The sequence below is a fragment of the Pleurodeles waltl genome, chromosome 6 (genome assembly GCF_031143425.1).
Source record: "Pleurodeles waltl isolate 20211129_DDA chromosome 6, aPleWal1.hap1.20221129, whole genome shotgun sequence".
NCBI classification, from domain to species: domain Eukaryota; kingdom Metazoa; phylum Chordata; class Amphibia; order Caudata; family Salamandridae; genus Pleurodeles; species Pleurodeles waltl.
The window spans coordinates 1,012,720,046-1,012,743,447 of NC_090445.1; the positions used below are offsets into that span (position 1 = coordinate 1,012,720,046).

The 23,402-nt window shown below is 41.0% G+C and overlaps 1 protein-coding gene across 5 annotated transcripts in view; it reads left to right on the forward strand.

The window, feature by feature from the left end:
* PRDM16 (PR/SET domain 16) overlaps positions 1 to 23,402 on the forward strand; it is a 986,347-nt gene that overhangs the window by 335,187 nt on the left and 627,758 nt on the right. For all 5 annotated transcript variants that reach the window (XM_069239924.1, XM_069239929.1, XM_069239925.1 and 2 more), the window contains exon 2: positions 1,011 to 1,360. In XM_069239924.1, coding sequence (XP_069096025.1) covers positions 1,011 to 1,360 — 350 coding nt within the window. The remainder of the gene's footprint in view (positions 1 to 1,010; positions 1,361 to 23,402) is intronic.

Below are 23,402 nucleotides of genomic sequence, written 5' to 3' on the forward strand. Positions count from 1 at the left end.
TTAGGAGTAAACATGTGGCTATAACAGTTGGAAAAGGTAGTTCTTGCTATCTGGAATCTACATTTGTTTGCTCCTAATTCGTTAGCAGGGCCAGATGGTCTGGTCACTGATACCTGTATATTACGTCACAAGGTGTTTCCCACTAGACTTCTTCCCTCAAAGAGAGGATTCATTGCTGGCAGTTACATCAAGGCCACTAATATCCATCACTGCCAATGAACTCAATGGTAAGGTATTCAATTACCATTAGACTACTTATGGGTACGATTTGGTGCATAATTTGTGCAGGTGGTTGCAGGCAGCGACTTCCAACACTTGTTTCTGTGTACCTAGAATTATTTTAATCATTAGACTTTGACCCATAGTAAGCAGGAGAAGAAAACTAGGAAGGAGGAAGCAAAATATACAAAAACAGTGGAACAGAGAAAAAGAACGGATGAAAAAGAATCCAAAAGATGTGAGGAAAAGAAACAAGAAACATAGAGTTGTCATAAAAAACAAAGCTAGGCAGCCTTGGTATTTAGCTGCCTAGGCATTTGGCAATTCCAGTGGTGGACACTTAGGTCCCTGCACTAATTGGTTTTACAAATTTAGCACTGGTACAACTTTTACACCTCTCGACAAACTCCACCGTCAATGCCCTTCATGGCCAATACCAGAGAATGCTAGGCCTCTCCTCTCCATTCCTGCCAGTACCAGAAAGATCATTAGAACCAATGCTAACTCAATGCCAGGGTCTGTAATATCTATGCTAACACCATCAGTGCCCCTTAATGTTCAGTGCATTGATCCTGCTATAAGGACTTCCAGTGGACATATGTTTGACTACAACTGAGCTGCTAAAGTACAATGTTTAAAACATGGTCATTATTTTCGTGTGATATTTAATACATACATTTACATAAATGTTGTATTCCAATAACAAATCTTCATTGGTCACTTATTGATAGAAAGATAGTACTCTGTTAGCTTCGCAACTTTACCTGTTCCTTATTTTTCTTTCTCTGTAGGTGACAGCGAAACGATAAATAATATGTATGAGGCTGATCCGGATGTCCTCGCTGGTGAAAGTGCAGAAGAAGAAACAGAAGACAGCATCATGTCCCCCATTCCTGTTGGACCACCGTCCCCTTTTCCCACCAGTGAGGACTTCACACCCAAAGAAGGATCCCCTTATGAGGCTCCTGTCTACATTCCAGATGACATTCCAATCCCTGCTGCCTTTGAGCTGCGAGAATCCTCCGTCCTCGGGGCCGGGCTGGGAATCTGGGCCAAAAAGAAGATTGAAGTTGGGGAAAGGTTTGGACCTTACACCACTGTGCAAAGGACTGCGTTAAAAGAAGCCAACTTCAATTGGGAAGTAAGTGAACGTCTGGGTTGGTGGGTTTCAGGGCAGTGAAGTTTGTATGTCGTAGAGGATAGAACTGGAGGCACGCTTAATATTACTACTTTACTCACAGAGTCAGACACCTGACTCTCAAAATCCTTACATATTGTGGAAAAACTGCTGTCTCTGCTTCACCAAATAAGTTCATGTCACTTCAATCTATGCCGCTTTTTCTGGTCTGTTCCTTGATTGTGGGCGGAGGGATTTTCGTTTTATAACTTTGGGGATGTTAGACCCATGAATCCACAAGGAAGATCATTCTGCTTAGTTTATAAATAGTAATAATGGTGTAGGAGAGTCGATGGTTTTGGGCATTAAAGAAGGGCACTCATGATTTTGGAGACTTCTCAAATTGAAGCTTGTTTATGCAAGGATCAAAGAGTTTATTGTTCTGTCTTTGAGCCCTCAATGTGCACTTCTGTCACCTCTTGATCTAAAATCATTGTTCCTCGACTTTTCAATAACATGTTAGCCCTTCACTAATATACTACAAGCAAAGCTATTGCTTGGGGTGGTCCAGCGGTTCCAGTTGGAACAGAACACACCTACATGAATGCTGAGACAAGTCAGTTGCTTCATGCAAATTACTCAGAGTGCGCAGTGAATTCCACTAACCTCCCTTGACATCGAAGCTTTGTCATGGGCCAACATATAGATAGGCCTGAAAGTTCTCAAAGTTGCCCCACTGGTCTTCACAGGTGTCCTGTGATAAGCTGGATAACCAGCCATAGTAATTTGTGAAATCTGTTATGTGGAAGTTCCTGCTGAAGGCTCTCAGAAATCTCCTGCTTCAAGTAATATGAACTCATTATCTTTTTCTCTTGTTTTTCCTTAGTTGCTATATTCTAATTGTGCTGATGCTTTCATCAAAACCCATGGCATGGCGTTGCCTACAAATGCTGTGGTGTATTTGAGCTATTTTACTGTTTTCTTAATAAAACTCTGTCCAATTACCTCTTACCCAGGGAGAGCAATTGCACACAAAATATTGATGATAAAGAAAGACGTTTATAAAAAAAAAAAACTCACAGCCTCCCACCAACATTTCTTAGCTCAAGTGTATCTTCCTTTCCTTACCCAAAACACCCGAAAAGACTACTCTAGGTATTCTTTAACAGAGCGCTCTCTGTTTGCCAATTTCTCCATTAAAAAGTCGTCTAGTTATCTGTAATTCAAACTACTCTTTTCTACAACATTGTACCGATTTCAGTTTTCAGCAAGAGCACGAATCTTTAACAAGTTCCATCGATAGATGAGCATCTTCCCTTGTGAGTACTTTTGGGCTTTGAAGATAGTTACGTTAATAGTAAAGACTGAGGAAATGAGACAACACATGTTTATATCACCTTATGTAAAATCTAAGTTCATATGTGGCCTGGATGGGATATGCATCTCTCTCAAAATGCATTGTGCATGAGATCCTCTGCTTCCTAACCGTGCAAACGTGTGGGCCACAAGATACAGCTTTTATCCTTTACACAAAGAGCATGTGTAATCATGTAGTGGGGCTGCTTCACCCTTCCACAGGGATCTGATGTGGGCCCAGACAAGAGGACTAGTCCTATAAAGCACAATGCACGCCAGTCACTCGGAAAGAGACAGAGCAGCTCATTCATAAGGCAGGGGATGCACAGAGCTGTGAGGGGTGCTATGCTTGGACAACCATGAACATATGGACTGTCAGATTTAAAGAGGCCGCCGTTCACAAACCCACTGGGATGTAAAATACAGCTCCATTATATCTCGGCAGTGGATGAACCACCCTCCTCTAGGTAATCCACGGTGACATGATGGATGGAGCCTGTGTTTAGAAAGGAGCTTAGAGTCTCACTGGTGAAGCAGCTGTTTTATACCTGTGTGCGCCCCAGTAACATTCAGGGGGCACCCCTCAATAGTACCAGCTCATGGTACTTGCATCTAAGATGTGTGCTGGTGAGATACATGTAGAGTCCATTAACTTTCTTTAATTCTACTTAAACGTACTGTACCCGAGAAAATTGTATATATATATATATATATATATATATATATATATATATATAGTACATGACGTGTAGTAAAGAATTGTTCAATATTAATGACAATTGATTCTAATCACGGTAGTGCCCATGGCTTTCCATGCTGCAAATTGTTCCGGCAATGATACAGTGGGAGGTGAAGGCGGACGGGCCAGTGGAAATTCTGTATATGACAGTGTTGTTGAAAATGAGGGTGTTAATGAGCATCATCTGGCACACTATATATTGTGCCCAATAGAAGTGACCCATTAAAGAGGGTATGGTAATACCAGGTGCCATACTATGGTAACCACATAGTATTCCTGCACCTGTCTCATACAGTTTGCCACCTAGAATGGGGGAATGGCGTTCAGCAATCAGTGTTTATTCATGTTATTCCCCATTATCAGCTTGATTTTCACAAAGAGATGTTGACTGTTTCCAGGTACCGAAACGGCCAAGTGAAACACTCCTCCAGTGTTCCTGTGGAAATCGTAACCCTGATTGGATCGAAAACTCCCCTCACAGGCCCTTAGCTATTACCAGCAAAGGGAGCTGTTGTGGTATAGCGAGCAAGTAGACACAAGACCTTGTCACTTTCTGCATCACTGCAGAAATAGAAGACTCTCTGCTGTAATACAGTGTGATGTGAGATATCTATTGTACATCTAAGCAGCGTGGCTTTTTGTGTTCCCGTAACATCTTGAGAGAGTCTATCTTTACCCATGTCCCAGCTTTCAGAGGTGTTGTACACTGCTACAATTCTGTAGCCCTAAGAGTTGTAAAATATCAAACTACTCAAGAAATCATTAAACAGATCGCTGTAATTGATTAATAGTCTATTACCTAATAAACCAAGGCAGCTCAAATTTATTTAGAGGGTTGCAAAATTGCATTTCTTAGTTTCAAACATTTAGCGGATTACATGCAATCAGTACAGTATCCACCCATAGTTTGGATATTTTGTGTGCATGGAGTTGTCATTAAAATCATGAATATCCTATAAAGTTGTTTTAACAACTAATAAGTGACGAAGACAAGAGGACCTGCCTATTATTTTGTCAGCACGGAGTTTTCATTAAAATCATGAATTTCCTATAAAGTTGATTTAACAACTAATAATTGACAAAGACAAGAGGTCTTGCCTTTTGAACCTATTGGCTTCGCCAAAGCTTTTTGCTATGCTATTAAGCATCTGAAAAAATAAAGGTGCACCATTGGAAAACAGACACAGGTGTGTTCGTGCACTTGCATGCGTATGTATCATGACACTATGGCAGCCTAGAAAGGTGACTTACGAATGAGCATGTGTCACCATGCACGTTTGCATACAGTTTGATGCAGCTACCATTTTATTTATTACTATATGTGCTCAAAAGCTGAGCGGAGCTTTGAAAATTGAGAGTTACTGCACCAAATCAGAAGCTAGGCGATCCAACAAAATGAAAATAAACCTGGGGATGAAAAATGGAAAGTGGGCAGTAGAGAAACATATAACCTCGAGGTGAGAAAGGAGATTTAAAAGGAAAAAATAAATAAAGCGAAAAAAACAGAGGCGGGGAATCGATGGACGATCTGGGGGTGGGGAGAAGATGGAACAACATAAAGTGTGCAAGGTGTGAGATGTTTTTGACGGAGAGAGAAAGGATACACATTTACTTTTGTGATGTGCTGAAAGAAAAAGGTAAAATTAGCTCCCTTAATGTAGGTAGTGGAAAGATACAAGTCAACCGATCACAGAATATCAGAGAAGCTATTCTTCAGAACAGGGACAAACACCGAAAAAGCATGGCAAATCACCGAATACGAAGCAAGCAAATGTTATTAATGAGACAGCAAACCAATGGTAAGTTTTGGTCTTGCACAATACACACTGTAAATCTCGCAATGTTCTCAACAGGTTTTTCTAGGCGAAACCTGAAAGAAAATCTACAACATACACTTGTCACAAGTAAAATGGTTTTAAAGTTTACTAATGAGGGATGGAACATCTTTTTCAGGAACTGTCACCTGTTTGCATGAAAAAACCACACCACAGCATGAATATTGGAAAAGCCAGAAATTGAGTGATCTAAGACAAGGCCTACATTTGGAATTAATGTGAGACTTCACTGACACATTTTGCACACCTCTGAACGTCTAAGGTTGTCTCACTCAGATCATCTCACTCAATTCTATAACTGTACCCCTATGTTATGTTTTTCAGTGCTTTTCATTATAGGAAAATGTGTCTCGGGCAGTGCAGTTGTTCGATATACAAATAGGCTCTGACTTAAAGTTTGGCGGAGAGGATACTCCTTCGCAATTGTGATGGAGTATCATCTCCGCCAGACCCTAGGACCACCCTCCTGATTCATAGGTAGGCAGATATTCAGTATCTCCACGATGAAACGTAATCTTGCTCCGTCACTGAGATAGTGCTCTGATGGCCTGATTTACAGATTCCCCCTCCCCACACCCTCACCCCGATTTAGGGTGGGCAGTTAAATATTCAGTTTTCACTGTCCATCACAGCCGGGACAATGAAAGAGTTTAAATGGCCCTATACAATGGGAGACAACTCCCAATGTTTGAGAGTCATTAGTTTTTCACTTCTCAAAGACAAACTTCTACTTTGGGATTTTGTTTTTGAAAAAAACAAAAGATGTTAAAAGTTTGACAAAAATCTGTCAATTTGATGGTACCATCCATCAAACATTTAACACAATGATGGAGACAGCCGTGGCCGTGGTTCCTGCTAATGGCTAGAGATATCTGCAGGGCCACAGACATTTTTTTAATGCAGACGAGGAGTACTCCAGCAAGGCAGTGGAGTGTTTTTCTCTTTCACCTTGAGAGAGTAAAAACTGTACTCCGGACTCTAAATCACACCTTCAAAAATGTTGCACTATTTATTCAAATGATATTCATTTTCTAAATATTCAAATAATAATGCCACTGTTCATTTATGAAAAGGAATAGTTGACTTACTGATTGCACCATAGGGTGTAGCCAAGAAAACCAATAAAGAGCTACTATTCATGCGCCAACATTGTTCAGGCAGTCTGAAGTGATGAATTACTGATCAAACCCTTTACCATCAGCACTTTCCATTGAAATTAAATATGAAGGATAAAGAATGTTTTCCTTCAGTACTTTTGCAAGTTGAAGTAGTAATCTATATAATGTATTTCTGCAACAATCTAGATTGCTATTTGGTGGGTGTGGGTGTGGCTGTGTCCAGATCTGTCAGAGATGGCTAGATTGATAGACAGATAGACAAGGCTGCTTTTCACAGTGAAATTATAGATGATGCAGCAGGCCTTGAAGGTGTATGTGGGCTTTCAGAGAGAGTCAATTTGTTTTACTTGGGGAGGGTGATGTGACAGGATTACGTTCATGGTGGTCATATTCATAATGCAGCTAGTCTTGAGGGTGATGCAGGTATGCAGAGGGAGCCAATGGAGTTCCATGAGAGGTACGGTGAAGTGGTTTGCTTTCTTCAATCCCTCAGTGAGACATGCCGTGCCATGTCAGATGCTTTTCAGGAAAGTCAGCTTGGAGCCAGGAAGGCCACGGAGCAAGGCGTTCTCTCAATCCAGATGCAAAAGTTCAATGGCTCGAACACCTGTTATGAAGCTGTTTTCAAGAATGAGAAGTTTCATTTTCTTTTAGAAAGATATCTGCTGCTATGCCATCTTGGGCTCCCTGCTGTTAAGCACCTCAGAGAAGTGGTCGGTGTTGAGGGTGAACCCTAGTGATTTGGCATAGAATGATAGTTGGTGCTTGAAGTCATTTAGGTTCATGTCATTGTGCCAGTTTTCAGTAGTGTATTACTGTTGGCAAGCAAGATTAATTTGGGATTGAGTTTTAGACAGGTGCCAGATACTTAGGTCTGAGTGAAAGGGAGACAGCGATTGAGTCACTGAATGCCAAGAGTAGAGAGTAAAGTTAGGTGTCTTTGGCTTATTAATGTATTTTGATGTGGTAGTGTCCTAAGTGTCTCCATATAGACGGATGAAGATGGCAGGAATGAATGGAGCCATGGGGTACTCTGGCAATAATAGGGATCTTGTGGTATTTATATGGACAATCTAATGTTAGAAAAGTGGGAGACGTAGAAAATGACTTTGCCTATAAATTCAATTGAGAATGTCAATGATTGAATGATGGTGAGATGGTGGACAGGGTCAAAAGGAGCAGAGAGACCCAAGAGCTTCAGGATATGGGGATCATCCTTGTCTGTGACCATGAAGTATTTGTCAGATATTATATGATGCCTATTCTTAAGCCTGATTGGTAGCCATAAAGAAGACAAGTTACATTAATGTGTCCTTGGAGTTGAGTGTAGACGGAATTTCCAATGCACAATGCACATGTTCTTTAAGAAAGATCCATCAGCAGGTTATTGATGTCACAATATTTGTGTTGCATCACACAGTGTCACCTGAACTCTGGACCAGTCACATCATTAATGCATGCTGCTAGCTTTTATCTTCTGCGGGAGCGACTTGGGTTGATTGATATTCTGCACCTGAACAAGCAGTTGGGAAGCTAGTGTAATGTGAACAGGGTGGCCTCCTGTCTCTATTTCCACCTTCTACTTCTAGATTCAGTACCAGTGCCATGGAGGTAACTACACCTTCATGCTTACTTCAAGTCATGCTAGAGATTTATCAATGCAGTTGCTATTGTCCATCGTGGGTATTTGTGGATACTAATTGACCCTCTGGTCTATTAATACTGTGTGGTGCAGAGGCAGTATCCATGAGTTGTTAGAATCGTTGGATGTGGAGAAGTGCATCTAGAAATTGCAGCATACAGGGACTGGAAGTTGACCATGTTCGCATGGTCCCATTATAGAATTACAACAATGACGAGATTCTTGGATGGACCTATAGTCATAAGGATGGGTACATGTTAATGAATCCTCATAGTGTCTTTTGAAATCATCAAAGCTAGATAGCCCTACATTAGCTGGAGAACATATTATGGCACCTGCACTATAGGTATTGAAGCGGTGCCAGTACATATGTTCAGATTGTAAATAGGATCTCTATTAGTTCAGAGTACCGGGCCCTACTTAAAGCTGTGAGTTCAGATAGCTATAGTGCTGAGGTTATTTAAGGCCAAAATTTAAAGTTTGGTGGATTGATACTAAGTCAAAACAGGATGGATATCCCATCCACCACATTACACGTGCCATTGATAATAATGTACTTGCCATATGGCGGACAGGACATCTGCCACATGTGTGAGAGAGTATCCCATTCACCAAACTTTAACCAGGGCCTGCAGTCTCTTATTGTTGACGATTAACAGCATTTGTATTCCAGGCTATTGAAAAGTCTTAGGGAGCTCAATTTTGTTACCATTTTGAAAGGCAAGTATAGCACTTATTAACTGCTCTGGATGGTGTGGTTTTTCAACAATTGCCTACTAACATTTGTGGACAGTGGAGATTTACCCTCAGGGTTTTCCTTCATATGCTTCCGAAGAGGTTTCTGTGGATGTCGCTGTATTCTGCCATCCAGAGTATGCCTCACGCGAGTCATGCATCGTAGAATTTCTCTAATGCTTCCAAACCCTGATAATGGCATGAAAGTCCCTGGTTTACATTGAGATCCTGGGCACCTGATTGGGGGAGCACAGTTGATTGGAATTTTGGTTGTAGTGAGAGTTTCCCCTGAAGGAGTTCATATGTGGTGGCACCTTACAGGACCTCACATTCAGTGAGTGGATTCTCATCCATTCAGGATTATTGTTTATTTTTCAACTCTGAAATACAAGTCTATTGTAGCTCTGCAAAAACAAAGGCACCCATTTCTAAGCAAGCACGTAGAACGACTAGCAAGGGTTTCATATAATACATAAGCAGCAGTCATTAATAAGAATCATTGTTGGTGATTCTAAATTGTCCAAGCAGGCAATTAGACAGGCTGTCTTCCACTAGGATGAGGCTAAAGGTTCGTCACATTGATTGAGATTTTGGCTTGTGCTAAATACAGAACCGTGGTATGGCAAATGGAGCATGTGTGCGTAGTGCATGCAAAGATGAAATGGTCTTCTTGTCCCCTGTGGGCAGCTGGGGATGCACAGATGCTCACGTCGATCTTTCTTCCTAGACAGACATCTCACTTCAGCTGATGCGTCGCCAAAGGGCTCGTTCATTCATTCCTTGGCTGAGAACAAAATTACCCCACTAACCTTCCGTGTAAAACTCGCTGAAGACATTTCTTTGTAAGCTGAGACAATGATCACACAAGCGTGAACATCAACCTGTACCAAAACTCACCTTCCTTTGACATGTATAGTTAGCGAGAGAATTATGGGATACCTTCATCACGGTGAAAGACAGGTGAATTGTTTTTTTTCCTGAAAGTAGCAGTTTACAGCTAGCAGGAAACTATGCCAGGTGTGCCACATTACAACAGTGTGTAGATAGATACAGAATATGTGACATTTTATTATCCTCATACTATGCCGGGATGTCTGCCAACCCACCAGGTTGCCGTAGGTCATAACTGGCCTAAGGGTGTATTCAGCACATGACTGCCTTGCATTTTTAGAGCTTTCTGCCTGCTTGGTTGAGATCTCTGTGCATTCAGAGGAGTCCTAAATAGGGAAGACAGTCTGTGGTCCATGAGGCTGTAAGACTAAGGTTTTCATTGGCATAAAACATTTCATTGCTGGCAGAAAACATGTCTTTTCACTAGACTCATAAGGCAACGGGCAGACCATCAGTTCTGTGGACAGTGTACTCAGTTCTGAAGCAGAAAGCCCTGTCGACCAACCGTCAAATAACCCCTTCATTCAAAATTAGCAAATAACCGCTAATTTCATTTTTGCACTGCACACAATGATTTAAACAGGAAATTATGCATATCAGGATTACTTTTGCAACCAACCCTTGATAGGGCCATGCAATCTTTTAAGTGGGGCCCAAATTGATTGGAAATCTGATTGCTGAGGATCTAACTCTTGAGAAATTAGACGCTACATGAGCATTTGAGATTGGTTTTGAGAATGTGAGAAGGAGGTGTATTGTTCCCAACTAAACTCTCCTGGAACGATGAAAAATCATACAGCCTCTGGTTTATCAAAATAGAACCACGACCAAAGTGTTCCATGTTTGTAACAAGTCAATAACACATTCTACGACAAAGTACTCACTGACAGGCTTCCAGGGCTGCAGCAAGTTAGGTTTTCAGTATAAAGAATGAAAATGCAAGTCAGACATGCATTCAGCGTCCCTTCAATTATCCCATGCATAAAGTGGTGGAAATTGCAAATGCTTAAATAGACTCGGCTCTCAGTAATCGTTAGAAGTCCGTTTTCCTACAAATTAAAATAATTTATCAGGTATTGTTGGAGATGGTATACTGCCTAAGTTCCCTTTTCTGAACTTAGTACAGGAGGTATTTAGTTGCCAGACAACTTTGCTTCATGTTACATGATCGAAAGCGTCGGCAAGGCATCCCTTTCCGCAGCCATCATCACATGGTATGATGATCTCATCCCAAGATGTGTCACACAATGTATACATTGAATAATAAGGCCAAATGTCACATAATTCACACAGCTCACTGTTTTGCGTGTTATTATTTTGTCTTCCTTAGGTTAATTTCTCAAAACCTAGTCAAATTGCTCTACAACTCAGACAATCAAAGATTTCTTCCATGCTTAACCCGAGCTCTTCAAAGTTTTCGAGTTATTGATGGGCCCATCTTAAAAACGCTAGATTTTGGCTCTTTTAAATGTCAGATATTAAAGAGTGAATTGTGCTTCAAGTCCTGTTTCTACGACCTTGGGATAACTTTTCTTTTCTTGTTTCTTTCTGTGATGCAAGTTTCTGTTGACTTTCTTGTCTTACGGTAATGTTCCATATCTCCATTAGTCACTGCATCCCCGTCCTGGTACGAGCGGCTTCTGTTATTTGCCAGGGTGTTGACTTTGCGATATATTTATTTTTGGTGTACGTGAGAATACTTTCTCTCTGCATGGTGCTCCTCATATTTCTGTAGCCTTCTTTTGTTTTCTGATCCTGACCTGACAGCTACCTTTCATGCCAGTAGTTAGAATTATTTGCCCTTAATCTAACGTCCTCAAACACAGCCCCGGACCCACCCTGCCACTATCTCTTGTGACCCGGTTTCCCTTTGTGCTTTCAGACATAGATTGCATGCTTTGCCCTCCATCCTTTGTCCTTCAGTGTCATTCTCTGTGTGCAGCAAATTTATCAGCATTGTTGAATCCAGCCTCATAGAATGCATAAATCCAGTATGGTTTACTGAGCAGTGTGCAGTGAGTGTGTGGGGTATCTAAACAGCTTGCACGGGGAGGTCATGAATGTATTAATCGGAGCGCTCATATACATTCTGTAAGATAATAGAACACAATGCCATTTAAAGGATCTAATACGGCTTTTATAAAAGAGAAAATGTTTCTATACTGATCAACATAAATTTTTTCGTTTGGCGACTTAATTTTGATTTAATTCATTGCTTAAATAGTTACAATAGTTGTTATTTGATATTTACGATCTCTACAATGATTGTTCGATAAAAGCAATATATTAGAACTGGCTTGAAGAAATGAAAGGTCGTTGTCTACAAATACGACTATTCTGTAAGGCATACCTTAAATTAGGTATATGTCAAGGTTTGTTTCTTTAACTGAAAATGTTATACGGGATTTTATAAGCTGCAATTTTAATTAAAAGTGGAAAAAGGTGTAGGTCTCTAGAAGGAGGTCATTATTATTGAACATCCAAATGTAGCATCCACTACACCATAACATCATGAAGAATGTACATAATTACTATTCTTAATTCCACGATTCCACGTCTAAATACACTGCCATCACCTTGTAACCCACTGTTTTGCTTAATTTAGTTGATTAAATATATTTGTCACGCAATAGAGTATAGGATGTATTGTGAAAACCAAGCTTAGGCAAACTCGTAATGTGGGTGAAAATCTTGTTTTGGTTTACAAAACAGGAGGAAATTGCACAATAAAGGGATTTTATCCAAATATTTTTTGACAGGTAAAGCCTTGAGAAATAATTTCTGGTATCCGCTACAAAATATAAATTTGAGCACCTCAAAACAGGGCAAAACATGTACAATTTATGTAAAATCCTATGTCCCAAGCGCCAAAATTGTAAATAGTGCCAAGGGCCAAAATTGTAAATCGCGCACCCAATAAATACAAGGCCCTGCACAATATGCACCTGAGGTTGCAATGGCTTCAATGTGTGCAAATGTATTAAAACCAGCTCTGAACCTGATGTTGGTCTACTCTAGTCCTGGAAACAGAAAACACACACATATTGTAATACTAAATCAGGTATATGTTAACATAGCCCTATAGCCTATGACAAATAGAGATGACAAGCAGAAAGGTGAAGACACAGGCCACAGAACACTGAAGTAGTATTCAGTCTAGGAATGCACTACTAAACTTGAGCCCCATTACAAACAGACTAACAACCATCAGGCTGCCATTCATTCAACTATTATTGAAAGGGTACATAGATCTGAGAAACATATCATTTTAAGTTTTAGCAACGCTAGGTGTCCAAGTTATTCACTGAGGATTAATCCTAACAGTGAAATTCAATGGGTTCAATTACAAGATATATCCGCCTCCTATCAATTGGCCAAACCTCATAACTTTAATAACTGACCCATCGGATGTGCAACCCATAGGGTCCAGACCACTATATGCTGCAAACAAAATATTTATGGTCTACCCAACCTCATTTATAAAACATGAGGAATGGGGCTACAATCCAACCTTACTAGCACTGTTTATTAGATTATCACACAAGCAGATGTGGTCAAGGGGTGATACAAGTTGGTACATACTATCATAATACATCTATGCCAGGGTACGCTGTACATCCATTTTATTACCTCCCTATGACTGACAGATAATAAGATGCAGCAAAACACCACTATGACATACTTTATATTATAACATAAAAATGCCATTGTCCCTTAAGAATTTATGTGATTTCACAATTTAGAGTTCACCCCCTAGGCCCTAGTAGAATGTTTGCAGGGCTCAGAATGACACCACATTTTTAACATCCATGATGTTCTGTAGGATTATCAAAAACTTTTAACATGGCTACCATGTCTGCATACCGAAATAAACAGCACCTGCTTAGTGTGGCATCATCATGACACCAGTAAGTGCTGACATGCTCAGCATCCCTAACCTGGATACCTCAACAATAAGTTGTATTCTGAGTGGACCACGCACCAATCGTTAAGATCAGCTCACTATAGGAGAGTGGTGCCCAACCCAGAGATTAGCTTCCTAGATGCTCAATATTAAATTAAGGACCAGCTTTAAGAAGCACTAGCACCACATTAGCAACATTTATTTGATGCTAATGTGGCCTTGGGCTTCAAACATCACTACGCCAGATTTACAACGTGGCACAATGCATGCATTATGCCACTTTGTAACCCTTTGCACCACATTATACACCACATTATACATGCATAATGCACACATTATGCATAATGTATGCAAATGGGGCATTCCGACATTAACGGGACCCCAAAAATGGTGCAATAGAATCTAAGAGGACCCGTTACATCATTTTTTGTAGGTATTTTTAATCCTGCTCAGAGCAGGCGTTAAAAGGGGGCACACCATTGGTTACAATGGGCCCCTACGTACTCTGCAGGAGTAGCGTCACAATTTTAGCGCTAACCCTGAACAGTACATCAATAGCGTCAAAAATGTTGATGCTATTGCCCTCTGCCGTATGCCATGGTGGACCATATTTTAAATGCGATGCACACACTTTTCTTAAATCTGCCACAAAGTGTTTTCAAGGTTCAAGATACTAATATGTACTGGCCTAATACCACTTTATGTGCTATGTTGATGTATAATGTTGGCACCTATGTTTTGTACAGTGATCACATATGTTGTGCTACTAATCACCCTTCTATTCTGCATGCCATCTTGCTGTCAGGATTATCGCATATGTTACAATGGCTACAATGTTTTTAATATGCCAATCGTGTGATTTTGTTTTAGGTTATTTACAATTGACTGGGTATAAATGTAAGAATATGTCGTCAAAATTGTATTACATTTCTGTGCCAGTTATCTGAACTAAGTACAATAGAGAAGACATAGGAACTAATGCGTTCCTATGGCTATGGACCCTGCCCTGAAGAATACAAAGATCCATCCGGGCCAACAAAACGGACACAAACATTTTTACAGCAGAGTTTATACCATGGATCTGCCTTACATAAATCCCTTATGAATCTTGGTTTTATTGCTTGAAACTGAGAAGTATCAGAACAGTAAAGTAGCCTCGCAGGATGCACTTTAGCTTATTAGGGCCCCAATTTACCTGATCTCCTGCCAGATAAACAAATAAAACCCTCAAAAGAGCTCCAGTAGGAGACATTGCAGTCACCAAGTATGGGATCTGTGATTAGTAGGGGCCTGTTAATGAAGCATGCCACTTCAGTTGGTAGGGGACCTTCATTCTTTTTAGAAAAATCATTGAGTCCAAAAAACCTTTAAAACTATAATTGTGTTTCAAACTGGGATCAGATACTTGTTATGTGCTTGCTTGAGTTAGGGAGGGTAAATATTGTTCTTTAGTATTCCCACTCCTTCATGTGTATTTGACACTGAAGATTTTTTCCAGATTGCGATGTGCACCATCGCAGGGTGGTGTGTGAGGCATTTTTCAAGAAATGCCTGTGAACTGGTAAAATGGTATTTCTCGAACAGCTGGGTGTATAGCATGCCTCTATGACAGTCTGTGAGAATGCATAACCTCATGAAGGGTCCCAGATTTCACAAGCTGATAACAAACGGCCTTTTGTAAAGGGACAGCACAAACATTCTGCATTCTGGATGGTGTTCATAATCTGCCCTAGTTTTTACATTGAGCATAGCAGCACTGCTCTTCTTGACATGTTGTAATCTATTCTGTGGGCTTCAACCACGCCCATCTCACACTCATCACTTTCATTGGTTCCTGAGCCTGCCTTTCAAAAATCCCTTGATGTGATTGGTAAATGCTTTATGTTTGTCCCACCTTAAGGCTGGCTTGCTACCGCCTTGGAAACTGACACATGGATTATTCGACGATCGGCCACATAACTTAGTGTGGCACACTATTTTTCTTTTTTGCCTCGCTGCTTTACGCTGCGTGGCCGTATGTTGTTTCTTCCTTGTCTTTGAGCATCTTGCTGTTTCTTTGCGATGTCTGTGGGGTCTTTTTTATTTTTTTTATTTTAGCAATTTTATGTAGCGTGAACTCGACACAAAGGTATTGGAGTGCTTTAATTTTTTTTTTTTGCAGTTTTATGTAGCGCAAACTCGATACAAAGGTATTGCAGTGCTTTACATGAGCACCAGTTACACTACACAAGAACACCTTCATTTTTGGTAGAAAGGGGAGATTAAGTGGCCCTTACGCCACATCCTCTCCCCTAGCGTTCTTTGTCTGGCGCGTGTTGGGGCAGTCTGGGAATAACTCATGTTTTTCATATAGCACTTGGTAATACAGATTCTGCCATTTCATAGTGCTGCAAAGCAGATGTCATTCTTAACAAGATCGCTATAATTCATTTGCATCAACCTTGCAGAGATGAAGAGGCAAATAGGCTATGTCAGGATTGTAATCTGTGACATTCTTGTTCTGTCAAGACCTCTGCCGTGGGTGCATTAACTAACTGACTTGAGTAGAGCTTAACAATAGGTGATAGCACATGCTCTTGATAACTTCTGGAGGGTTACCAACCAAGCACATAGGTTAGTTCTAGGCAAGAAGATGGTGAAAGGTGTTGTCGCCAAAATGTTGGAAAAGGAGTCGTGACTCCAGACCCAAGTCCTTCATGGCCTCAAGCTTGATAATAAAAAACATCTAGCCTCTAGATGTGAATTGGGCCTCTTCAAATAGAGTTCAGTTAGTAGAGGCAGCCATTTTCTGAACACTGTAGCACAAAGAAGCTAACACAAGGGTGCCACAGTGAGAGGAGCAGCGTATCACAGGGCACAAAAGTGGAGCAAACTCCATCACTTGCCCCTCTCAGAATTCACTGGTGTCATGGCTTTGGCAGTCCCCTCACAGCTACTGCAACCTTGCAGATACCACTTCCGGAAACGCTGTCTAAAACAGCACTCAAAGAGCACTGCTTCCTGTTTGAAGAGGCCCCACCTCAAATACCCCCCACAGTCACTGTCACAGGCGCAGGGCACTCCCCCAACACCCTGTGGACTCCTGTGTATAATATGACAGCTATTCAGTAGGAATGAGGCAAAAACATTCCCAGGATGGGGGCCTTGTTGTGTCCTCTCTCCTGCAGCAACAGGCCTAGGACGGTTGCTGTTTCATCTGGCATGCATCCACTACACTCCAAACCAAAACACATAGGTAAAATACATTGTCATTTACAATGCCAATAGCTTTAACTATCACAAATGAGAGACCTTTTGCATTGCAAATGCTTGTTTTGCTCTAGCTCAGTGATACTCATAGTACGGCCCGGGGCCCGCAAGCGGCCCTCCTGACCTTTACATGCGGCCCAGTGGCACTGGGTTGCTCTTAACTAGACTCAGCACTAACATTAAAAACATGTAAATAAACAGGCAAGCATTTATTTAAGGTGAGTTCAAGGTAAAGCAAATAGATAACAGAGGGGTTCTGTACACTGTAACATCAGAAACACCTTCATTTTTAAAGACATATTTGAAGCAAAAATGTAAAAGCACGATCAAGTCTGCTCCAAATTCAAAAAGTGTATTTCATTAACATGCAGAAACGTCACCTTAGTACACCAGATTATATCAGTGCATTGAAGAAATGTATTTTTTCAAAGTGATAATTTTCTAACCTGAATTTAGAAACATTCACTCCCCCATCCCCCACCCCGACAACAATTCCTTTGGTAAGCTAAGAGGCAAGTCAGCTATGTGCACTCTTTGGGTGGCCTAGGTTTCAATAATACAAAAAACATTATAGTTTATTAAATCAAATACAAAAAGGTTTTGTGCAGCACACATCCTGAAGTCATGTGAGTTCCTCATATGTGATAATGAACAAAAAGCAGGGAAAGTGAAATAAACATTTGCTTAGGATCACACAGTTTGGTTAAGTGGAGAAGCTGTGATTATTCCCAAGTTTATGGTTTCATGGTGTGCTATTCAGACACTAGAAGTATATCTTACACCCACTTTACTGCCAACCCCCGACTGCCACCCTGTCACATCAAAGACCATACTCTGCGGCCCCCATGAAAATGTTTGCGAGTACCCATGCTCTAGCTATTTTGGAAAGCGGTACTACTTTTCATAGGCATTAAGGTTGAACTCTAGAACACCCTACCGCCTCCACTGAGATACCAAGAGTATTGTTTGCTTGCACACCTGTGTCTATTTGTGTTTGTGTGTGCGTACTGAGGTATTTGTGACCTAGGCATTTCATATAGCTCTCACATCCACCTCAAGCTGATGTGCTTCTTATAAGAAAAGATGTTAACACATTAGCATTTTCCTGCCTCAGAAGAGGAACAGTGCCTACTCTGTGAATGAATTAGCATGATTCTTCCTACTATTACTATGGTAAGACGTTTTGTTGTACTGTTGTGCTAGAGTGGAAATTTCATTGCTGATGAGTTAGAGATAGAACATTGAACTGGCTGGGGGTGTGTAAAGCATGTACATTTTAGCATAGCAATATTTTGAGTATTACAAATGAACATACAGGCTTACACAAATTCAGGAAATTGGTTTATAGCAGGAGTGCCCAATTTAGATTAAGAAAGAGCGGGGCTGTGCCAGATTTTCAAAAACAACATGTCCAGGGGACGGTCCTCCTGGAGAAGCTTTCCACTGTCCTGTAAAAGAGCACGTTTTTTGGGGAAAATACGTGGTTAGCAGCTGCGTTGTTGAAATGGAAGCAGAAGAATGAGAGTCTAATGTACTCGCTTTCCAGTTACACCACAGTGTAACATTCATCTCGCTGCGCTTTAGCTTTTTTTCTTTGAAACTTTGAAGTCCTTAGACATATTTAGCAATCTAAGAAAAACGAAGATGGATGTTTCCGTTCCGTTAAACTGGCCACGAGCTATTTCTCTATGTCTCTCACTGAGTACACATCTGCGAGGTTGGTGGCCTGTAAACAACAAAGATGTAACAAAAGTCGGTGCTCAAGGCAAAATGGCATTTACCCGCTGGAGCGCTCCCCAGCCACTAAAAAAAAGAAATGTCTCTGTTTTTTTCTTGCTCTTTGGTACTGCGAAGCAGTTGCGACCTAAAGCTGCTTCCTTATTTCATCCTATGGAGGCCAATCAGGTTCCTCGGTAGGTTGAGTATTTATGTGAAGGACCACTTTGATTAAATCCCAAAAAAGGGCCAAATTATACAAAGCCGTTAACTAAATTGAGTAGGAAGGAAATGCAAATATTTGCCATACTAAGAGACTAAATGCAAATTTTGCAGTATATTTAGCGGCTTCATCTTGTTTTGACAATTTAACACGTTTTACCCGTGTTCCAGCACTGTTTGCCCTGGCCCTCCCTTGGGCCAGACCACAGCTGTTGAATCACAGAAACAATGTAGTCATTGCACCTTGCCACACTCAAGTTGCTCACATACCTTTGAAAGGAAAGTAGTGTTATTTCCTTAATTGTGAATGGATTTTTATACGTCGAACTATAGATATGGAGAGACATACAAAGTCAGATTTCAAAAGTTTAAAGTTTAAGCAAACATAGATAGATAGATAGATAGATAGATAGATAGATAGATGATAGATAGATAATATTTGAATTGTAAGTTGTTCTAGCACTTTTAACTGTATCCCAACGTGTCCCCCACGATAAGATTGGATCCTAGAGATGCCGCTGCCTTCAAATGGAGTGAAAGGGGCCCAGGGCCCTCCACTCATCTCTCTGCAGAGAAGGAGCAGTCTCTCACTTAAGGCACCTGCCGGTGAATCTCTGGGTCTCTTTTATAATGTATGCCAGGTTGCACCTGCCCAGTGAAAGGCAAACAAGTGGCTTCTAACTGCCAGGCTGCCTTTCACTATAGCATTGCTCCCACTAGAGTTCCTTGCTGCACAAAGAACAGCCCATCAGGGCACTTGGGTGCACTGCCCAGGCCTGGACGCAGGATGCCCAGCTAAAGCTGCGCTGTGGCAGACAGCAGCAGTGAGCCATGTTAGTAATAAACGCCAAGGCTGCTTACAGTCCAGTGTTTAGGTTGTTCTGCAAAAAACATGTCTGTCTTTGCACCTTGAAGTATTCTCTAACTAGTTGCAGTGCACCAGGACTCTGTATTGTGAGGCCCAAACCTCTTTGCCTCATTAATATTGGTGTAGCGGTGAGTGGCTGTGTTCGTATTGCACAGAGCAGTCAATGTTGGGATAGCTGAGCTCCATCTTGAAATATGAATTTGCAATGTGTTGGGCTTGTGATCCCTGAAATTTATCGTGAAAGGGGTTAATATGCCACAAAAAGTGGTTCACTGTGGGTAGGAGAGCAGGCAGTGAGCAGCCATTGGAACTGGTCTCATTCTAATAAATGCAGCCTGCATAACTAATTTAGGCTTTTAATGTGCAAGATCAGTCGCAAAGGATATTTGCAGGACCACTGCAATTATGCTGCATGAGAAGACCAAGTTATGTGGCAGGGTTGACTGAATTATGCGGCAAGAAAGGGCAAAATATGTGGCACAATGCAGCACATTTTGTAGTAGTGTTCATTATTTTAGCATTTTTAGGGTCGAGCCTGCGTTGCATGTGCTCGCGCATGCGTATCGCAGCGAGACGCTTTAGTTATCAGAAAAGGGCTCAGAGCCCTGTCGACGTCACGTCAGTGAGTTTCATTGGTTCGTCGGCTTGCCTAATAAAATCTGCTTGCTTTCATTAGTCGAAGGCATGCATACGTCATGCCTTTTCAGGTGGCTAGCCCTCCTCGAGCGCAGCGACCAAGTACAGAAAACATGCAAGGCTCGCTGTTTTCTGTTGGATCGTGGACTACTTTTTCTCTATTTTATTAGCGCGATTTCGCTTGGCAGAAGTCGAGCGCTTTACACAGTCAATTTCACTTTTTCGGTTTAGGTACATAAAAGCACTTTTGCCGATAGATGATAAGTCGGGTTAGGAGTTTACAACGCGATCAGCTCTAACATGAGCAAACGCGAGACCCGTTGCATTGAAAATGCTTGTTACACTTGTTAACACACAGGGCTTAGCTTGCAACTCATTGGTATCAGTTTATCACCTATGTATAGCAAAATCCAACCGAAAAGTGACCAGTCTCCCTTTACAAAGGGCCATAAACTGCGAGACAGCATGCCTCGCTTAGTTTTCAGTAACTTTTGAGCAGATTGGGCTAGAAACATTTTTTTTGTCAAATTCTGCTGACTATGCAGCAGATGATGGATTATGTGTCAAATGCAACAAACCACTAATTGTGCAAAAAAAAAAAAAACGATGCAGCAGCACAATTACATAATTCCAGTGGCCCTGGGGATACGCATAACTTTGCAGGTGGCTAGTTAGGAAGAAAAAAAACATTTTCCTCCACCTTGTCTTTGTGAGTAGTGAAGTGTTCTCAACTGCTACACTACATTTCTCAGTTAGGAAGTGTGAATCAGTATTTACACGTATACCATGCACATTGGTATTTTGCTTTGATGAAGTAAGCTGCGCTAGCTTTGGAAAGGCAAAATATATTCATGCATCACACCTCTCGGCTTAAACACAAGTGCACGTTTGTCATTCTTCAAAACCCTGAGCATCTTTTTTGAAAAAAAAATAACTGGTATGAGAATAATGGGGTGTACGAATGTGTTTGCATATGTAGTGAAACAAACTTTTTCATGGCATCACTCATATTGAAATTGAAATTAAGCAGTTTTTTTTAATTTCATGCTGTAAACCAAACTGTTTCTACCAATCCATTACGTAGGAATATACGCATCTGGGTGAAACGCACAAACACATCGAACAACAAGTGTCAAGATCTGCAATGATTTGGTACGATTTTTAAACACATTGATACTGACACGATTTTATACCAAAAGGATGTCAAAGCAACTGACGAAAAAGAACAGAAAAAGCAGCATGCAGAAATCTCAGGAGCAGCTTGGTTTACAGCTGCTGTCTGAGCAATTGTTTATCATCACTAATGGAGTCATGCAGGGGGTTGGACCTCTGCCATCATTAGAAACTCTGCACTTATCACCAGATGAGGTTGATGCACTCTAGGACTGTCCCTCTTTTAACTATCCTTCTTTCAAAAAGTAGCTAACTCACTGAAGGTAATTCTTTGTTCACAGGGTCAAACTCTGGAACTTGATTACCTCATAAATTTAAACATGCATTTGCAATGCAGTAGGTCGGAGGACACACTATACCCCAATAGCTTTCAAACTGTGCACCCTAAGGATATCATGTGCAACACAAGATCCACCATACAATGCAAAAATAATCATAGAACACATTATTCTGAAGATCAACTATCAATTTTTTTTCAGCATTTGTTCCATTTCCAATTGGATGACCGCAGAAAATAACAGTTTCAATCCAAGCTAACTGAGAAAGGTCACCTTGATGGACTCTGGTAATTCATAAAAGCTACAACTAAAATTCTCCCTGGTGGGCGCAGAGTTCTTGAAATTGGAACTGAAGGGGTACTCATCTTCTCAGATCTCCGAGAAGTGTAGAGGCATTGTCCACCAATCGAAGCACAGGCCAAGGTCAGGTTCATCCTTGACTCAGCATGCTCTGTACTGCCCAAGATCGCTATCTCCTTCGATATAAGACAGGGTTTTGTTCCACTACAATTCCATCATTGTGTTTTTGGGATGGGCATCATAGGTCACAGCAAGACATGCTTCGCAACTTAACGCTGGCCTTTCATGTCACGAAAACTGAAAAGATCTGTGAGGAGAATAGAGATCCAATTGAAAATATGGTGAATCAAAGTGCAAATTCTTACTTGCTCAGCAGCATTTTCAACAACCGTTTTTTTTAATATGCTGCTATTATGCTCCAGTTGTTCTAAACATCAAGGTCCTAGGCTGGCAGCCATTGCAGTAGAAACACCTTACCCTCTATTAAGCCAATATTTTAAAAACTGATTGCCTGCCAAGTAGGGAATTGCTTTGAAAGTGCTTAGCTTTTTTGTGTACGAAAGTTATGATGCACGTCTGCATGCTTTCATGCAGTTTGTAGTCATTAGGTAGTGTCGAATCAGTCAGATGCTGAAACCAGAAGCGAAATTTCTGCTCTGAACTTTTCATTCATTTCTTTTGTCAAAATGCTGACTCGTTGCACTTTCAGGGCTACGGCACTTTACAGCTAAAACTGGCAAACTACAACGAACCACAACTGACACTGTTGCCTCTAGATAGACCAGAAGAGTGCATGTGCTATTACAATTATCTCGACCACACTTCTCACCAGTGTATACGTGTGATATGCATTGCAATGCAGACAACTTTGATGTCACAGTAGCGATAAAGTGTGTGAAAACCGAATGTGAATAATTCCCTCTTAGAAATATTAACATGGTAAAATGTTAACAGTGATGTGTGAGTAGCAGGCTGTTGTAACCAACAGATCACCATTGGAAAGTCTGTAACATTAAACAACATTTTAAACTACAAAAGACACCCATATGTCTAGAGTTGCTGTGACTACCATTCACAGGCATTAGCTAGAGGTCGATTGGCAATTCCCTCAGAGTTCGTGTGGATGTTTGATGTGGTACAAACAGCAGTGATTGGTTAGAACGAAGAGGTCCCTTCTTCATAGCAGAGTTTTCAGCCCTGTAGGAGAAAGAGGGTGGTCGCTTATCTTAATTACTGAATATATAATGGGAATAGGAAGTCCTGTTCAAGCACAGTTTTCTTCCTGAAGTACAATTGGTGTACAAGGGTGACAGACCTTGGCTCCCAGCCACCATTTCTTGATGAACTGCCTTGTTCTACAGAGCAGGCCAAGTATCACTAAGTGATTTTTTGTGGATTTTTCTT